Source organism: Oncorhynchus mykiss, chromosome 6 (genome assembly GCF_013265735.2).
Source record: "Oncorhynchus mykiss isolate Arlee chromosome 6, USDA_OmykA_1.1, whole genome shotgun sequence".
Lineage (NCBI taxonomy): Eukaryota > Metazoa > Chordata > Actinopteri > Salmoniformes > Salmonidae > Oncorhynchus > Oncorhynchus mykiss.
In genome coordinates, this window is record NC_048570.1 from 58,725,348 (window position 1) to 58,745,564 (window position 20,217).

The following is a 20,217-nucleotide window of genomic DNA, read 5'->3' on the forward strand; positions in this document are numbered from 1 at the left end:
ATAACCTGTGTGCCTTTTCTGTTGTAGTTGGCCATCAGTCTCACCCCCCCCGGTTTCAAATCTCCTGTGTGGTGATTTGCTAAACTGAGCAGGCCATGGGTGCCACCCATTTCACCTTTCGAAGTCTCACAAACTCAAAAGGCTTCAAACCAATAAACCCACTCATCAATTTGACCCAATACCAAACACTCACACACGATGAGGAATCCCCCCCGAACTACCCCCACACTGTACCCAGATGAAAGGCGTCAAACTGCTGGATAGTGGACGGGTCTCTCTCAATGGAGAGTTCGCTCTGTTGCTTTTCACTGCTTCTTATTAATCACACCCACCTCTTCAGGATTGGTCCAAGGCAGGTTCTTATGAGCAGCCATTGGCTGCCACGCTTCAGCGGAGGAAGGAGCCCCTGGATAGGCTGAAGGAGAGCGAGGCATCCCCGGGCTCCCAGGGATATGCTGGTGCTCACCCAGACGATGTCCAGAGGTCCCGAATGACCCCCGCCACCATCGCTGCCAAGGTAACAGAGAAAATGCAGATTTACCTCGCAATGGTGTGAATACAAGACACTGCTATAACACAACTGTTGGATTTTAACCCCGGATTGGAGTTTGGTGGTTATAGTCTGTCCATTGTGATTGGTAGTGGTCCTGTGCTCCTACCATGTGATAAGTGTTTGCTACGGCTATTGATTGCGATACGGTTAGATCCTTAGTCATCATCCTAATCATGTGTTGTTCCTGTGTTAGTCCGCTAGTCCCGTGTAGCTCTGTTTGTAGAGCATTCGATTCCCACGGTGGGACCAGTACGAAAAAAAGTACTAAAATGTATACACTCACTACTGTAAGTCGCATTGGATAAGAGTGTCTGCTTAGTGACTGAAAACAACGTGTTGTCGCTTCCTCCCAGCACGGCGAAGAGGTGTCTCCAGCAGCCAGTGACCTGGCCATGGTCCTGACCCGTGGTCTCAGCATGGAGCAGCAGAAGAGCAACAGGGACTCCTTGCAGTACTCTAGTGGCTACAGCACCCAGACCACCACACCCTCCTGCTCCGAGGACACTATCCCCTCTCAGGGTACCACTCTGACAAGTACACTCGTAGAGTAAACACCTATTCATACAGAAGTCCAACTCACGTGCATTAACCAACAGAGAATGCACTCGCTGTCCTCTCTCAGGGAAACCGTCCCCAACAGCATAATACATGCAATACTCATCCTCTGAATAACACACCACACCCTCTATCTCTCTCCCTCTCCCCCAGGGTCGGATTATGACTGCTACTCTGTGAATGGAGATGCTGAAGGTGAGGCGTCAACTGACTTTGACAAGTCCTCCACCATCCCCCGCCACAGCAACATCGGCCAGAACTACCGACGCATGATCCAGACCAAGAGGCCGGCCAGCACCGCTGGTCTGCCCAGTGGGGCCCAGGGCGGAGTGCTTGGAGGGGGAGGGGGCATTGGGACCCCTGGGACTGCCACCATCCGCCGAACCCCATCCACCAAGCCGGGTGTGAGACGTACCCTGTCCAACGCGGGCCCCATCCCCATCCGCCCGCCTATAGTGCCAGTGAAGACACCCACGGTGCCTGATGCTCCTGGGGGCTACCCCGGGCCTCCGGTACGTGTGGGCAGTGAGGAGTGTGTGTTCTACGTGGCGGATGACTCCTCCCCCAACGTTTTGGAGTATGTGAAGGCCTCTCCCAAGCGTCTGAGCCTGCCCAACACAGCGTGGGGGTCTGGGGGAGCGATGGAGATGAGTGTGTATGTCCAGCACGGCTCTGAGGAGGACCAGATGATAGCCGCTAACCGCCACAGCCTGGTGGAGAAGATAGGAGAGCTGGTGGCCAGTGCCCATGCCCTTGGGGAGGGACAGTTCCCCTACCCCAACCTCCCTGATGACCCCCCGCCTGGCCCGGCCCCCCAGCATGACCCCCAGGCCCCCGGGTCAGGCACCGACGTGCTGGTGTCCATCCGCAGGGGCGTGCGGCTCCGCAAGACCGTCTCCAACGACAGGTCTGCGCCCAGGATTTTGTGATGGCGCACAACGGAGCGGAGGGAGCGCAGCCTGCACCCACCGAGGTGCCCCAACCACTACATACAGTACTGACTCTGTAGTAAAGAAGTAAATATGACAACAGAAGATTACAACAACAAAAAAGTTTAATTAGAAGTAAATGATAAATAACAATAATAATGCTGATAATGAAAAAGTAAATGATGAATAATAATGACAGGCTCTGGCCACTATAGCTCTATCGTGTCTGGGCGCATGTTTGTTTAATTAGCCCCACCATCACCACGGGATCCTCCAGACTGTATATAGAGACTCTGTCTGGACTGGACTGACTGCTGAGAGAGAGAGGGACTGTTTATAGGGACCTGAACTTCCAGCCACCCACTTCACCTCCTCCCACATTCCCCCACTCCTCACCCAACCTCTTACACCCCCCCCCCCCCCCCCCCCCCATTCTAGAGTAAAGCAGAGGGAAGCAGGTGGCAGAGAGACAGGTGAAAAGTGGGGTCAATGGGGGCTCCATCGCTCCCTCTCACTTTGGCTCAGGTCACAAGGCTCTGACAACACACTGTTAGCTTTAAACCATGGCCAACAGTGTGTGTGTGTGCGCACGTGTGCGTGTAAGAGGTGGGCAGAGTTCTGCTGCAGGTCAGCTGGTTGTATTTGAGAGTGGGGCTTCTCTCCTCTGTGTTGTTTTGTTGTTACCCTCACACTGGGCACACACTGGCTAAATCAACGTTGTTTCCACGTAATTTGAATAAAATTACATTGCACCAATGTGGAACAGATGTTGAATTGACGTCTGTGCCCAGTGGACTGTTTTTATTGCGACATTTGATTTCCTGTTACCACTGTATGAGAAACGACAAAACGAAGCCAGGCGTATATATTTTCTAAATCCAGAGAGAACATGTGAATAGGAAATGGAGCAATAAATGCGTTTTATTTTCTGCTTGCGGAGTGGAGGAGAAACAGACGCTGTTATCTTAGGTTTGGGTTCTCTTTTTTAACTTGCAGGCAATCATCAGGCATGCTCAAGTACACATGACAGTTGCTGTCTAACTTTGGCCCTGGACTTTTCTCACGTCCTTGCCTGATGTGTTAAAAAAAAAAAAAAAATCATGGAAAACTGAAGCACTTTGAAGGTGAATTTCTAGTGTGACCACTAGGGGTCAGTGTGGTCACACTCTGTGATGAGACGAGGGTGCTGGGGGAGTGAGACAGTGGGTTGCCATGCGGTGTGCTGAATGCGTGCCACGGACCAGTGAGCGAAGCAGTTCAATTGGGGAGAGAAAAGGATGATTGAAAAAGGAAGTGGTAAAGAAAGGTGGGAAATGGGAACAGAAGGATACTGGATTGGGGGAATGGTTATGTACAATGGGTCCGTGCTGAAAAATGTTGAATTACAAAAACGGATTTATAATGTAGATCAAAACATTTATGTAAAGAGGGGGATGGTAAGCTGCTGTACATGTTGTGAGTCTCAAACATGAGATCCATAGCTAATTTGAACCTTGTGCAGCCTTACGCGGGAGCTGGCTTTGCTAAGGACATTAGAATTAAAGAGTGACTATAGCCAGGGAGAAACAGTGAGGATGATGTAAGGGGTTGCCAGATTGGGAGGAAGAAGGGGGGTATTTATGTTTACAGAGTTAGCTGGAAGAGAGTTGATGCAACGGAGAGAGATGGAATGAGTATTTCACTGCCTGTTCATACAGTAAGCCCGAGTCGAGAGTCAGACGCACAGGAGGAAGTCAAGACTAGAAACTGTATGAAAATAGAGTAACCTTTCATAAAATTATGTTGCCATATTTTTTGCAATAACGTTATGCTGTAGTCTTGCTTTTATCAATAAAAAAATTAATAATAATAATCTCCAGAGAACAGTATATCACAGTGACATAGGTTCTGAGCAGGCAGAGAGAGCATTATTCTGACTGTTGTACTGTAGGGTAGGGATGAACTTCATGGGTTAGTCCATGCTCCCTAGCAGTGACTGTTGATGTCCTCACCTTGACAACAATGGCCATTACAAAATGTATCTAAATGCTTAATTATTTATTTCGCCTAAATAGAGCACTGTTTTAGAAATGCCTGTGGCTGTTTTAAAGCGAGGATCTGCTTTGAGAAGGTGAGAGAAACACCTGCTGTTGTCGAATATCGCTCATCTGCCGGAGAGAACTTTCCTCATGAACTAAGAAATAGTAGTTCAGTGAGGGGCTGAAGAGGGTATGTGTGTGGGAGTAGGTGAGTGTTTGTGTGACACGGCAGGGTGGGGTGGGGCGGAGGAAGGGGAGGGACCAGCAGTGTGGGTGGAGGTGGCCAGCAGCCCAGGGTGGAAGTGACCTCCCCTGCCACAGTGCATTCTGGACCAGAGGATGCTCATCCAGAGAATTTCTGCAAAGCACAGGTCATAACGATGTATATGTATATATACATGCATATACTGTATAAGAAGGTGAACACTTAATTGTGCAAGTCAAATCGCTAGAATTTTTTAAAAAGGAGTTTACCTCGACATTATTTCGCATTACTGAATTAAAAAAAGGCAAATGTCAAATGTACAGTGTATGACAGCAATATGGGAGTGTGTTTATTAGCCGATTTAACAATACAACTTCTTATCTAACAAAAAGGTAAACATGTTTACTGTCTTTTTAAAATGTGCAGATGTAACTCTGGCAATTATTCTGTTCCAATTTCTTGTCATGCTCAGATTACTCTGCTTCATTCTGATTGTGTGTGATGCTCCTTACCGTTCCCGAGAACCCAACTATGTAACCGTCACTTCTATCGGAGCATTAGAGCGAGAGAAAGACAGGATGTGGCACAGAGACAAGACAGGGTGAGTGAGACAGGGCTGTTGGCGAGTGTGTGTTAGGCTGAGACTGAGAGGACCCCTACAGGGGAAACTACAGGGATGTCAGTCTCAGTTGTGTCTCTCTGTCTGGGATGAGGTGACACTCTCCCAAGACCCCATGGTGGATGACTAGCAGTCACCTCACTCCCTCACACTCCCACAGCTGGGCTGTCTCTGGGTCCAGACTCTCTTTCCCTCTTTCCTCACTATCACTTGGTTCTCGCCATCCTCGCGCTGGGCACAGACGTCAGTCTAGTTTTGATTTACATTTGGTTGAGTTGTCATCTAACAAGAATTCAATATGAATTATATATGTATATATATATATATATTATATATGTCATTGGATTAGGGTTGAAAGTTGGGTGAAAACAAGACGGAAGGCACTTACGTTGATGACTTCTTGCAGATTCAATTAGTTTTCCACTTCGATTAAACGTCATCGCTTAGATTTAAATGGGTTGAAATGACGTGGAAACAACGTTGATTCAACTAGATTTTGCCCAGTGGGATACCCCCACTTATACTCAATGAATGAACTTGTTGCTTTTAAACCTCTTATCCACCCATCCACCACAACCTCAACTCCAACTAGCAACTCACTCCATAGGCTGCCTCAGCATCAGCTCTTAAGCCAGAGCCAAATCCAAACCCCCAGTAGGACTTTGACTGAAGCACTTTCCCGCTGGGTGCTAATGCAAGGACAGGGAATAACCGTGTCGTCACAATAAAAAGCTAGCTTCACATTTGAAAGAACAACACTTCCTTGAGAACAAGATGTGATGTCTCATGCTGGCTGGATTATAGCTCATGAAATAATTTTAATTAAGCCTTAACTTCACTCTAAGTCTCTAAGTGAGTGTTAATTTGCGATAAGTGCCCATTTGACTTATGTCGCTCTCAAACCGGGAGAGTTGTTTTTTTGTCTGTGTGTCCTGTGGTGCTAGCCACGGCTGGCGTGTCCATGGCGTTAGTGCTGTCGTTGTGGGGAATGGAGCAAATGGGTTAGTGGGAGTGTTTAAGCGTAATATGCTCTTCTCTTCATATTGAGAGAAGGTGACACAGTGCTGTGTAGAGATGTATTTGTCGCTTCTTTGTCTCTGCCATACAGCCTCGGTCGCAAATTCCACTTATTTAAATACCTTTTTGAATACACTTACACGGATCTCTTTCACAATTTCAATAGAGGACATGTGCTTTCATTGCCTTTTGAGTTTCACTGTGTGCGATTTAATACCTTCCCCCCCGCTAAGCTATGTAGAAATATCAATGGAACTCATTCATAGTGTAGGATACAGGATATGTAACAGGAGTCTATGGGTCTCATTGGTCTCCCATGATGCCTTGCCTAACACAACACTCTTGCCTAACACCCGTAGTCCTGGATAAGAGCTTGGTTAATCAGCCTTATTGCTGTTAAGAATGTTTAGAAAGAGTGCATGACTGTCATGAAAACCTCTGGACTATAGTCATTCTGGCCAACATAGACCGTAACACTGTATGCCTTTATAGTTTTTAGGCTGGTGTTAATGTGCTACCAGCAGACACATAGCCGCACTGTGACCTTGCAAATCGCTTTGCGCCGTTATAAGGTGGCCAAACAGCCCGAAACCCTTTTCCTTTAATTAGCTTATAATTAACTATGTTCAAGCATATGTGATGGCAGAGACGGAGTCAGGCTGGGCAGCTATGGGGTGTAGGTCCTGTATGGAGGTTATACTGTACGTGGTCTAGGAGTAGTTTGTTTACATTGTCTACAGGCGTTGCGTCGGTGTGTCTTCGTGCTCGTGAAGTCTGCCCTGGCGTAGGTTGAGGATCTCTGACACTGATGGAGAAACAGAGACTCTCGACACAAGGTGGCTTCACGCCCACTCTCCCACCCACACACAGCCTGTCCCCGTCTATTTAAAAAGGCCAATAAAGTCACCCCACAACGATGTCACCATCCGTTAACTCAACGCTGTCAGCTCCTGAGATGTAGTCAGGCAGGGAGGAGGTGACTTCCAGGTGCCATGGTAACAGAACTGAATGTGTATCACTTGTGGATTCTCTGTGGTTTCTTCTCTCTTTTCCCCTTCCTCTTCCCAAAGCCCAATCCAATATGGAAGCTAAACCACTGCGTCTATGAACTTGACCGTCGCCACCGTTTTTAATGAAGTCCTTATTTTCATTACAGTATTGTGAAGAGATATGATGTGTGCATATGTTTTTGTACAAAAACCCCTCCCTCCAACGGAGTCACGTAACGCTACAGGTGCTGTTGTCTGTCTTCTACTTTCTCTCCTTCTCTTCTCTTCTTTAATTTATTGTGCCCTTTTTTCCAAGGCTGTTTCGCCTCTGTTGCTGATGACAAGTTTTTATTTTTGTAATATTAATCCTTTTAATTTTTGTTAACTTTAGTCACTGCTAATGTAACAAAACGCACTGTGATGATTCCAGTATTAATAAAAGTTGTACTTAAACTGTGCATGGGCTTGAGAGACAAGAGTCCTTCATTTGGCGTTTTAAAATGTGTTTTAGTGGCACTGACAGCTCTCCGTGTTAAGCTAGAGGGTGAGAGTTGATACTGTAGGTGGAGCCAAGCGTTTGTTCCGTGTTTGGTTGACAGGGGGCGCCAGAGATCTGCTAGAACTAACACTGAGGACAAGACAGATTCTGAATCCAGGAGGGGGATTGTCTGCCGGTAGCGCCAATTGATGCGTGTATCTCACCCAAAACTTCAATTAAGTTCAGCAGTAAGTCTAGCCTCCTGTGCCAACCCTGCGCTCGATGTAGCTTGACATTTCAGATTGACCAGAGGGACGGAATACTGAAGTGTTGGTCTGTCTGGTTTATTTGGTCTATATATATGTCACCCCAGTGTTACTGCTAGGAGATCAGGCAGAAGTCCGCCCTGGACTCCACACAACGGGTTAGTGACGTCAGTACACGGAAAACCTGTCTGTCCTCATTAAACCACTGACGGAACAAGGACGAATTCCCTTTACTTAATGTCATCTCGCCAGCCACAATTTAAACCACACAAAGGAAACTTTAATTAAAAAGAAGTGGGGCACAATTAAGCTGAGAACGCCTGACGTTGAAACTCATGGGGACTTGGGGGCCTCCGTCTGAGTGAGACTGTATGGGTAAGGCAGGGGGTTTCCTTTCTGCTGTTCTTTGCTTCCCGTTTTGCTGAAACTAATTCAATGTTTAAAGGTACAAGTTGAGCTCCACTAATAGCAAGCTGGTGGAGGAGATATAGGAATGAGGTATTTTGTTTTTGAAGACCATGAGCAGGGTAGTAATTGCGGGGTGTAGGGTGGGATGCTTTATTGCAAGTAGGCCTAGACTACCTCCTCATCCGAACCTCATCCGAACCCGTATTACTCCTCCCTCTAGTGTGTTTAAGCGAGCATCCCACCACACTCTTTAGAATGATCTGTTGGGGTGCGTCTCAATAGTCTAGCAGTATCTTCTCATCTCCTTTACCTGTTTTGCAATGACCTAAAAGACATGAGGATAGGTGAAACAAATTTGACGGAAGACTGCCAACGGGTTTGCTTTCCCTCGGGCGTGTCTTTCAGAATGGTAGTGATGGAGGACTTGAGAAGAGGAAAGGAAGCCACTTTTTTGGACGATTGAGATGCCTCTTTCTCATGAGGGCACCATTATATCTTACAGACTCCGTCACCTCAAACTAATGTCTATTTGGGAAGGCTGTATCAGGACAATTCAGAGTTGTGAAATCAACGCTGCATTTGTGGAAATAGATGATTTGCCACAAAATGTTTTAAAATGTTACAACTACTGTACATTCCAAAGTTAGTTCGAGATAACAGCCTTTTTTTTTTTTGTTTAAATGACCAGACTCCAAACTTAGGTCTAGCCTACTACTTCAAGTCCACGACTTGGGGAACTTATCAGAGCAATTCAGAGTTGTGAAATCAATGCTGCATTGTGTCATGCTTATTACTAATACACCCCACATCCTGCATCTACAACATCTAGTCACATGTTGATGTCTTTCATAAGCAAACCTGATCAAGCGAGACACTTTTTTGCTCACCTATTTTGTTAATCAGAAGAACAGCAGAAGATGAACTTAAGTCATATGCTACATTGCCAACTGGGAGGGCAACGGCATTGAGAAATGCTATTTTTAACTTCAAAGGACAGTGTTCCTACTTTGGATCGATGTCTCGTAAGTACAGAGCAATAAAAACAGTTTCTTTCTTGAGATAGTAGTTTAGATGATCTCGTCTTGTAGGCATACGCATACCTAACCTCTCCACACAGTTGCAACATAAATAATGACTCTGAGCTCCAGACAGACATTCACAATGTCATAAAGCAGATAACAATATAGTATCTCTTCATAATAACACCCTGCCCTACAGGCGGCTCTGGCTATGGAATGATAAAGAGGTATAATTAAACTCCCAGTTTCTCTTAGTGGTTTGCTCTCGGTGCTCTCTACGTTGTTGTCAGTTCTTTCAGTGCCTGCCTGTCTCTCTGATGTTGGAAGGCAGTTTCATCTGTACAGTATGTCTCTCACATTGTCCATTAAAGCACTTTTTTCCCCCAGCCCATTTGAGACACACACACACACACACACATACACTTTTATCATCCTGATAAAATGAATAACAACTGCACCAGCGACGAGGCCACAGAATGACATGGTGGTTTGGGACTTATAATAGTGATTCAGGAGGAAATCATGTACACTGCCATTCAAAAGTTTGGGGTCACTTAGGAATTTTCTTGTTTTTGAAAGAAAAGCTATTTTGTTTGTCCGTTAAAATGACATCAATTTGATCAGAAACACAGGGTAGACATTGTTAATGTTGTAAATTACTATTGTAGCTGGAAATGGCTGATCTTTAATGGAATATCTACACTAGGCGTACAGTAGCCCATTATCAGCCACCACAAATGGTAAGCTTCATTAAATAGTACCCGCAAAACAACAGTCTCAACGTCAACAGTGAAGAGGCGACTCTGGGATGCTGGCCTTCTAGGCAGAGTTCCTCTGTCCAAGGTCTGTGTTCCTTTGCCTATCTTAATCTTTTCTTTTTCTTGACCAGTCTGAGATATGGCTTTTTCTTTGCAACTCTGCCTGGAAGGCCAGCATCCCGGAGCCGCCTCTTCACTGTTGACGTTGAGACTGGTGTTTTGCGGGTACTATTTTAAGGAAGCTGCCAGATGAGGACTTGTGAGGTGTCTGTTGTGCACCGGGGCCTCCCACTCCTCTTTCTATTCTGGTTAGAGCCAGTGTGCGCTGTTCTGTGAAGGGAGTACTACACAGTTTTGTACAAGATCTTCAGTTTCTTGGCAATTTCTCGCATGGAATAGCTGTCATTTCTCAGAACAAAAATGGGCTGACGAGTTTCAGAAGAAAGTTCTTTGTTTCTGGTCATTTTGAGCCTGTAATCGATGATCCAGATACTCAGCTAGTCTAAAGAAGGCCTGTTTTATTGCTTCTTTAAACAGGACAATTTTTTTTAGCTGTGTTAACATAATTGCAAAAGGGTTTTCTAATGTTCAATTAGCCTTTAAAATTATAAACTTGGATTAGCTAACAAAATGTGCCATTGTGATGGTTGCTGATAATGGGCCTATGTAGATATTCCTTTAAAAAATCAGCCGTTTCCAGCTAAAATAGTCATTTACAACATTAACAATGTCTGGACTGTATTTCTGATCAATTTGATGTAATTTTAATGCACAAAAAAAAAGAAGGTTTTCATTCAAAAACAAGGACATTTCTAAGTGGACCCAAACTTTTGAACGGTAGTGTACGCATTATTGAGGAAGAAGAGAGAGAGAAAGCAAGGTTGAGAGATGAAAGGAAACCTTGAGTGTGGAAATCAGAAAAGATGACAGAAAAATGTCAGCCACTTTTCTGCCTTTTTTGTTTGTCACAACACAGTTGTCATGCTAGCAGAGATTGGTGGCTGTTTGCCCTGCAAGTCTTTAAAACATTAAGAAGAAGAGAAGAAAAAAAAACAATATATTGGCACACTGCGAAACTAGCAACACGCCTTATCTTACTGAAAGTCTTGAGGTGAAGACGGGAGAGAGCAAGAAGAAATGGTGTGCACTGTGCACATCGGTTGTGCATCACATGGAGAGTAACTGAATTGTATAGGGAGAGAATGTAGGCCAGTGTTTGAAAGGTAGAGCGGTTTAGATACGGATGGAAGTAGAGAGAAAAGAGAGAGGCAGAGGTATAGAAAGGTTGTGTTCAGTCAGACAGCGGAGGAAGCCCCCGGGGCTAAGCTACGGCTGCCAGTCTGAAGACAGAGAAATGAGTGCGCTGACATCCCATCATCACCTTCATCTCTTTGCTTTGCTGGCTGCAGCTGTAGTGAGGCTCGGAATGGGGGAAAAAAACGGTTTTGTGTCTTTGGAAAAAAAGAGGCCTCCTCACTGGATATAGTTGTGAGAATGGACCGCTCCTCTAATACAATAATACCCTTGCTCTGTGTCTGGTGAGTGTGGAGGAGGTGGACATCTCTTTTTCAAGTCGCTCTCTGTGCGTGTGTGACTCTGACCTCTTGTCACACTATCTTATCGAGAGCATTGCCTTGGAAGGAAGTCATTGTCAGCTGGTCAGATCTCTCAGGTGTGACTTGCCACCACCTCAGGACTGAGCAGTCAAAACATCTCTCTTCTCACCTCTCCTTATTGTCCACAGGCAATGCGCTCGTATTCAACCTTATCCTCCCTTTCTCGCCTTGCTACACAATTCCATCCTTTCTTGTCAACGTCTCTGTCTATCTCTCTCTCTCTCTGTATCTCTCTTGCTCGATCTTTCTTTGCCGTCTCGCTTCCTTTCATTCCGTCTCTCTTCCACAGTGTTAGTTCTCCTTCCCCTCCCTTCATCAGTCCCAGCCTACATGGTTTCATGTGCATCTCTTGTTTTCAGATAAACAGCTTGGCCGGTCCGACTGCTAGCACAGCGGCACACAGCAGCCTGCCTCTAATTAATTGCAGCTAATGAGTAGCAGTATTTGCATATCAATACTCCTGTCCTGTCCACACCACACCGTGTGTCCCTGGTCACTATGCAGCTAGTGCAGCTCACCTCTCAGTGAGGAAGAGAAACCTCAGCGATGTGACACCCAAGCGCCTTTTAATTACGTTATGCAACTAATGAGGTGAAATTCCTCTTTAACTCTTCTATTCCATTCCTGTGCTTATTTTCTTTGTTTGGTTGGCTCAGCATTGGTTTTGACTACACATGGGCTTTTAATATTCCTTGAAACATTGATTTCACATAGTGCACGCTACATTGGCAATGTGATGCCGTCTCCGGCCGTGATCTCTGTCTGTGAGTGCTTTTCTGCTCTATACCCTAGCCTTGGGGTTAATGATCGAGTGTAGCCAGAGCTGCTGTTACAGTGCGATTATGAGATGAGCAGATCTGAGGCCTCAGGCTCTTTAAAGCTGACGAGCAGTGGGAGACCTCTTATTGGATGAGCAAAGTCTCAGTGAATGCTGAGAGACTGAGGCCAACGGGCTCTCATTGCCCTCTTGGGGAATGTAGGGTGTTGCTGGAGTGACATTGCTTTTTTCCACTGATTTCTATCAAAACAGGAGAAAAGACTGCCAAGCCACTCTACAGAGGCTGACCTCTTGTCTGGCAGAGGTATAGGACCTGTCATTCATTTAGTTCTGTTTTTCTGGGAGAAAATAATGAAAAACGGACTTAATTAGCCTCTTATTAATTGCGACTTATCCTAGACTAGTTTTCTGTGAGTGTCCTTAAGAAGTGTTTATTTGGGCCCGGTTTACTTTTCAAGGAGGTAACGTGGCTAATTGGAATTCTATTGAAGTTGTGTACACTGCAATTTTGTGTCGTTTTTTTCAGTCTCAGAAGTGTGAAAGTTGCCATCTCCAATTACAGACTTGAGATAAAATGAGATGCAATAATAACACTAAAACGACCATTGAAACCGAAGTGGGAAGACATTTAGAGTGGTTGCACGCATTTTGGTCCAGCAGCAACCAGCTGGGGAGCAAGAGCTGGAGAATTTCCCGCTCAAAAAAGGCTCTGTATACTGTGCGCGTGTGACAGTTGGAGAAATAAGATACGTGATGACTAACGAAAATACACATAGGCCAATTTAACCTACAGCCCAATAAGTATGACATCAATGATTAAAAAGCATTATTTTGCAACGGTATTTATATTCTCCCAGCCATTTTGGCCGGCAACAGTTCTGTTTTCCGGGCTTCACATTTTATTTTATTTTAAATCGGCAATTGCTTGCTAACTGAAACTCTGATGAGAACTATTATAGGGTAATGTGAATTGTCATAGCTACATTCTTTCTCTACCACAGATTCACACCAGGTTTCAGACTTCAGGATGGGAAAATGCTTACAACAAAGAAACAGATGAAGGCAGAGACAGAGTTGTCGATTTCCATTGTTACTTGTAATGTTAAAAAGGAATCAAAAGGACAATTCTGTTCTTCTAATTTAACGATCTAGGTGACTACTCACCAACACTAGAATAGTTATTTTTATGCTATAGAGTAGGCCTATATATTTGTTGAATCCAATTAATCAAATTCTAAATCAAACAATAAAAATCCTTGTAATTTTGTAAAAATATTAGGTATTTTTTACATGTTGCAATAAAGTTGACTTAATCCGGGTGTACCCTACACGACTTTCAAAATCCTAACCTTGCTGAGCCTCTCACATTAAACGGTCGTCTTTCCTGTAGTTTTCTGATCTTGCCAACGTAGCGGTGCGCACACTAAACGACGGGGTCACACACTACAAGATTCTTCACTTGTTGGTGAGGATTGTCGATACCACGCTGTCTCGCGAAAAACATGGATATGATGATGTCTTTAGATTGTTAACATAGCTAGAACGAGCTCAAAGCAGCCTCATAAATGCTTTCAGTCAGACATTCGCGCTTGCCATGCAGAGTTAAAATGTCCAGTCAAGATGTTGAATTGAATAACATTCAATAACGTTCAAAGCTTGTAAACTTCAGAGCTGTAACGATTTGATGCTTTGGTTAAAAGCGAGTACAAATGTATACTGTCGTGGAAATTCTAATCGAAAGGAAGAGAACAACTTTAAAAACAACTGCTTTTTATTATTGGATTTACAGATCTCGAGCTGGTTAAAAATCCACTCAACAGTGAAGAGTTAAAAGCCCAACAAACAAGAGTTAGGTCTCAGCCATTATAGGAAAATACGACGTCTGTCTGCGTGGCAGTTTAGCAGGTATGTGAGATCACCTTCCTTTCTGTTGATAGAATTGTCGCTGCTGCTCAAGCTAGCCTCTGTTCTCTTCATATCTCCACACAGCTGTGCCCTTGAAAGCTATGAAAAGAACAGGATGGACCAAACACTGTGGTCAGTCTCAGAGGCTCTTTGTCTTTGGCCGCGTGACCAGGTTACTCAGAAACGAGATGAAAAACACTGGCTTCTTCTTACATGAGAGAAACAGACAGTGGCAATGTACAGGTTTTAAGGCTCATGTGCATAACAAAGTTTGTAATTTTGCCACTATAATACTAGTAGTAGTCATCGCTCCTGCTGGAGAGTCCACACATTCTGGGTGATGCGAAACAACGTCATCATCTCACTGGCTTCTTCTCTGGCGAGGTCTCATTGGCTATTGCTGATCACCGTACTCAAAAAGTATCATTGCACATCTCACACTACAAGAGCATTGCAGATTGTGTGCCGATAAAATCAAACGTTTGAAAATATCGGGGCGGGAGAAGCTCATCTTTTGTTTATAGGTATTTTCACTTGGAAACGAGTAGCAAGTACTTATATAGAAATTGATCATAGGTTGCTTCAAAGTTCCACTTGACTTTAGATAGCTAAATCCTGTGTTACAACTAGCGACTACCTTGTACTTATGCAGACATTACAGATATGTACTCTGTGTTATATTAGTGTGTTGATATTCTCCCTCAGATGGCGTTTTCTGTAGCTGACTATTAGATTGTCAGGATGGGTAGCATATTTTGTAGGTACACAATAATTACAAGTAACTACCCCTCAAGATATGCTTAAATTTTAACTAGCTAAATCCTGTGTAACACCTAGTAATTACAATGTGCGTATGCAGATATTACATGTACTCTGGTGTACTAGTGTGTTTATATTGTCTCACTTGGATGGTACTTCTAGAAGAGGTATTCCCCCAGGGATATGTGCAATGTCGTCGGGGGTATGCCAAATAAAAATGTGATTCACATGTATTTTTTTGTGTTAAAAAAATATTCACATTTTCAAACAGTCCATTTATATTTTCGAAAGGGGCTGTACATTTGGGTGAGTTTTTTTCCCTCGCCTGAGTAGCCTCGTTTCTGTCACGTGTGCTCCCTGTCCGGCCTCTAGGTCACCAGGCTGCTCGTTACGGCGCACACCTGTCACCATCGTTACGCGCATCAGCACATTATGACACTCACCTGGACTCCATCACCTCCTTGATTACCTGCCCTATACATGTCACTCCCTTTGGTTCCTTTCCCAGGTGTCATTGTTTCTGTGTTACGTCTGTGCGTTGTTTGAGTTTTCTTGTTTTGTATTATTTTATTAAAACACTCAGTCCCTGAACTTGCTTCGCGACTCTCAGTGCACATCGTTACAGTTTCACTGCCAAAAATTAAATTAAACCATCTAGTGTTAAGCGAAATAACAACACAATGTCAAATAAAGGAAGCCTAGTCAAATAATTAACATCCAATCACATTAACTGTCTCGCGGGAATTCCACTAACGGTCCGTATGTAGCCAAATGTAGCTGCTGCTCATTCCGTTTGCTAGAAAATGGATAAATGGTTAAAAAAAGTAAGGCCCATGTCTATAGAGACACATAACAGCTCTACTGGTAGTACTGCTACTACCAGCAGTACTGCACCTGTCGACGACACAAGTTGTTCTGCTTCCACGAGCACACCCAATGTTAGCATCAGTAATTCTACATTTGTTGTTAGTCCAGCTAGTATGGACACTGACAGTTCCTGATACATTTCCGTTACGTTTATGGGGGTCAATTAAGGAAGACATCCTCTTCTGCAAACCACTGGAAACAGGACTAGAGGAGATTATATTTTTAAAGTACTGGACAGATTTGTGAAATCAGATTTGTGAATTTGGTGGTCAAGATGTGATGGTATCTGTACTGATGGTGCAAAAGCCATAACAGGTAGACATAGTGGAGTGGCAATGCACGTGCAATCAGTTGCTCTCGACGCCACTTGGGTACACTGCAGCATCCACCGAGAGGCTCTTGCTGCCAAAGGAATGCCTGACAGCTTGAAAGACGTTTTGGACACTACAGTGAAAATGGTTAACTTTATTAGAGCAAGTTCCCCGAACTCTCATGTTTTTCTGCACTATGCAATGATATGGGCAGAGACCATGTAAAGCTTTTGCAACATACAGAAAGAAGTGCGCTGATTATCAAGGGGCAAAGTATTGACACGTTTTTTTAAATTGAGAGACGAGCTTAAAGTTTTCTTTACTGACCATAGTATTCCCTTGTCTGACCACTTGCATGATGATGAGTTTCTCACACGACTGGCCTATCTGGGTGCTGTTTTTTCTCACCTGAATGATCTGAATCTAGGATTACAGGGACTCTACGCAACTATATTCAGTGTGCGGGAGAGAAATTGAGGCTATGATTAAGAAGTTGGACCTCTTCTCTGTCTGCACAACACACAGGTCTTTCCATCATGGTATGATTTGTTTGTGTGCAAATGAAGCTTACAGACAATGTCAAATGTGATATAGCAAAGCACCTGAGTGAGTTTGGTGAGCAATTATGCAGGTACTTTTCCCGAAACAGATGACACAAACAACTGGTTTCGTTATCCCTTTCATGCCCTGCCTCCAGTCCACTTACCAATATCTGAAGAGAGCCCCATCGAAATTGCAACCAGCGGTTCTGTAAAAATTGAATTTAATCAGAAGCCATTGCCAGATTTCTGGATTGCGCTGCACTCAAGAGTATCCTGCCTTGGCAAGTCACTCTGTTAAGACACTGATGCCCTTTGCAAACACGTACCTATGTGAGAGTGGATTCTCGGCCCTCACTAGCATGAAAACTAAATACAGGCTGTGTGTGGAAAATGATATCAGACTGAGACTCTCTTCAATACAACCCAACATTGCAGAGTTATGTGCATCCTTTCATGCACACCCTTCTCATTAACTTCTTATGGCTGGGGGGCAGTATTGAGTAGCTTGGATGAATAAGTTGCCCAAACTAAACGGCCTGCCCCTCAGTCTCAGTTGCTAATATATGCATATTATTATTGGTATTGGATAGAAAACACTCTAAAGTTTCCAAAACTGTCAAAATATTGTCTGTGAGTATAACATAACTGATATTGCAGGCGAAACCCTGAGGAAAATCAAACCAGGAAGTGGCTTTTATTTTGAAAACTCCATGTTCCATAGCCTGCCTTTGCTCCATTTAAAGGGATATCAACCAGATTCCTTTTCCTATCACTTCCTCAAGGTGTCAGGCTTTTATTTAGAAAAATGAACAAGAAAGATAACATCGTGTCATTGTATGGCCGGGTGCCAGCAGCGTTTTGTATGCGTAACAGAGTTTGGGCTGCCATTGCCTTTCCCTCTCCTACTGAAAAAGACAGTTGCGGTTGATATATTTTCAATTTATATATTTTAAAAACAACCTGAGGATTCATTATAAAAAACGTTTGACATGTTTCTGTGGACATTACGGATACTATTTGGAATTTGTCTGCGTTGTCGTGACGGTTCTTTCCTGTGGATTTCTGAACATAACACGCCAAACAAACGGGTATTTTGGATATAAAAATAATCTTTATGGAACAAAAGGAACATTTATTGTGTAACTGGGAGTCTCGTGAGTGAAAACATCCGAAGATCATCAAAGGTAAACGATAATTTGATTGCTTTTCTGATTTTCATGACCTATTTACTTGATGCTAGGTGTACATAATGTTTTGTCGAGCGATCGATAAACTTACACAAACGCTTGGATTGCTTTCGCTGTAAAGCATATTTTCAAGATCTGACACGGCAGGTGGATTAACAAAAGGCTAAGCTTTGTTTTGCTATATTGCACTTGCGATTTCATGAATACAAATATTTTTTGTAATATTATTTGAATGTGGCGCTATGCAATTCAGCGGTTGTTGATGACAATTGTCCCGTTAACGGGATGGCAGCCATAAGAAGTTTTTAACCTATGGTGAGTTATTCACAATTTTCAATGAACAAATAAGGTTTTATATGTAAGTTGGTTAAATAAATAGCAAAATCATTGATTATTATAATATTATTATTTGTGCCCTGGTCCTATAAGAGCTCTTTGTCACTTCCCACGAGCCGGGTTGTGACAAAAACTCTTAAAAGACTTACAATGATGGCAAGAAACAACATGTGAGAGTGCACTGACCCTGGTGCTAGAGGGGGTACCCAGCTGGAGGTTGAATGTTTGAAGGGGTACGGGACTATAAAAAGTTTGGGAACCACTGGTCTACAAGCTTTTAAATTAGGGCCAGGTTGTCAGGATGGGTAATGTACTATATAAGTACACTTTAATTAAAAGTATGTACCCCTCAAGAGACACATCATTTGACCTTGCTAAATCCTATGTAACACCTTGTAATTGCATTATACTTATGCAGATTTTACATGTAACTCTGCGGTGTACCTCCCACTTGAGCATGACACCCGCACGGAAGAACCCAGTCAGTGAGGTTGACCCACATATTTTTTTGTAAACTCAACCCAGATGGTACCTTTTTTGGGGGGCAGGTGCTAGCATCAACATTGTGTGTAAATTTTGAAGTGTGCATTCACAGGTAGGTAATCTTGGGACACCCAGTGGATCTGTCCACAAGAGCTTACAACCTTGTGATAGTTATTACTGAATCGGACGCAGCTGAGAAGAAACGAAACACTAAATTGGAGAATTCAGTGGAAACTTGCCCATTTGTAACAAACATGGTTGTTGTTAGACCTCTGTAATTACATATTGCAATTACCACCTGTTGTGGTAATTGCAACATTGTTATTACAATGTAACTGAATTATTACGATTAACTACCATGCTTGTTACAGTGTAATTACACATGTAATTGCACTGTAATAACTGTTAAGCGTTACCGAAACGCCTTCAATGTATCATTTCCTGAACCTAAAGTTAATGGAGGACATGTCTCTGAATTTAAACTGCAGCGCAAGTCTCTGAATGCTTAACTTAGAGAAAGTTTAAGGGCACCCAAACAACTCTATAATCAACCATTTGATGGAAATCTCAGTAAAATATCCCATATCTGTGATAGTTTTGATAGCAACTGTTAAGCTTTGAACAACTCATTTTAAATCATAGCTGCTCTTTTTTTCTAAATCTTTTTTTCATTTTCCACGCTTTGCCTCATCGCCTGTTATTTTTCTGTTTTGGGAAACGCTTTGAAAAGATATCATCCCATCCGATCCGTCACTCTGATAGGGAGCAGACTGCTAGGATAATTGTTACCACGGTAATGAGAAGCCATGCTCAGACAAGATAGGGAACTTTATTAACAGTTGCCATGAAAATGTGCTATTTATTAGCCTCAAATGGCCACAAATAATGTGTTGAAATAGTGAAATGATATTGAGAAGCTGATAGAGAATGAGTCATGTTTTCACTGACAGTTTGCTCTGTTTTATTCATGGTATTTCATTGTTTCATGAGGAGTGACAGCTTGTGATTAATTACAATTAATTGGGAGAAAGTTCAACTTGGTAAGACCTCATTAAGTTTAGTTGAAGTGTGTACAATGGAGTCAGAGATGCAATCAGCATCATCCCCCTTTACAGTCTCATCATTCTTATACTCTTTCTTTCCCCAGCCGAAAACTTCGTATAATAATCCTGCTCCTATTTTCTTTCCTCCCCTTTATCCTTTTTCTCCTCCTTGTTTTCTCTCTGCTCTCACCTGATTGCCTTATTTCGCTCCACCCACCTCATCCCTCTCTTTTCCTCTTCCCTTTTCCTCTCCGCCTACTCTCGTTGGTGCAAAGCCCTCCATGCCACTTTAGAGCAGCCTCCGTTGATCTTTTTAATCTTCTTATCCAATTTGCATATTCTCGCTGTAATTTTATTCAACACATTTCTCCCAGGTTGCATTTAAATAATACAAATCCATTCTATATTTGTCAACTGTGAGATTATATTATATTTATGAATATAATTGAATAGATTCCAGCCCTTGGAAGATGGAGCCAGAAGGCATTGGAACAAGAGAAACATCTGGAGTCCCACTTTTCAACTCTTTATTAAATCAAAAAGAGGGCAGCCCCATCTCAGACCCAAAGTTAAACT

The 20,217-nt window shown here is 43.4% G+C and overlaps 1 protein-coding gene across 11 annotated transcripts in view; it reads left to right on the plus strand.

Annotated features, from left to right (window-relative positions):
• LOC110526245 (protein MTSS 2) overlaps window positions 1-7,343 on the plus strand; it is a 92,037-nt gene extending 84,694 nt beyond the window's left edge. For 6 of the 11 annotated variants that reach the window (XM_036980598.1, XM_036980603.1, XM_036980601.1 and 3 more), the window contains 3 exons: window positions 341-517; window positions 907-1,087; window positions 1,262-7,343. In XM_036980598.1, the coding sequence (XP_036836493.1) occupies window positions 341-517; window positions 907-1,087; window positions 1,262-2,037 (1,134 nt within the window). In that variant the 3' untranslated portion in view covers window positions 2,038-7,343. The remainder of the gene's footprint in view (window positions 1-340; window positions 518-906; window positions 1,088-1,261) is intronic. The other 5 variants (XM_036980600.1, XM_036980604.1, XM_036980606.1 and 2 more) reach the window with 2 other exon arrangements.
• Window positions 7,344-20,217: the final 12,874 nt, after the last annotated feature.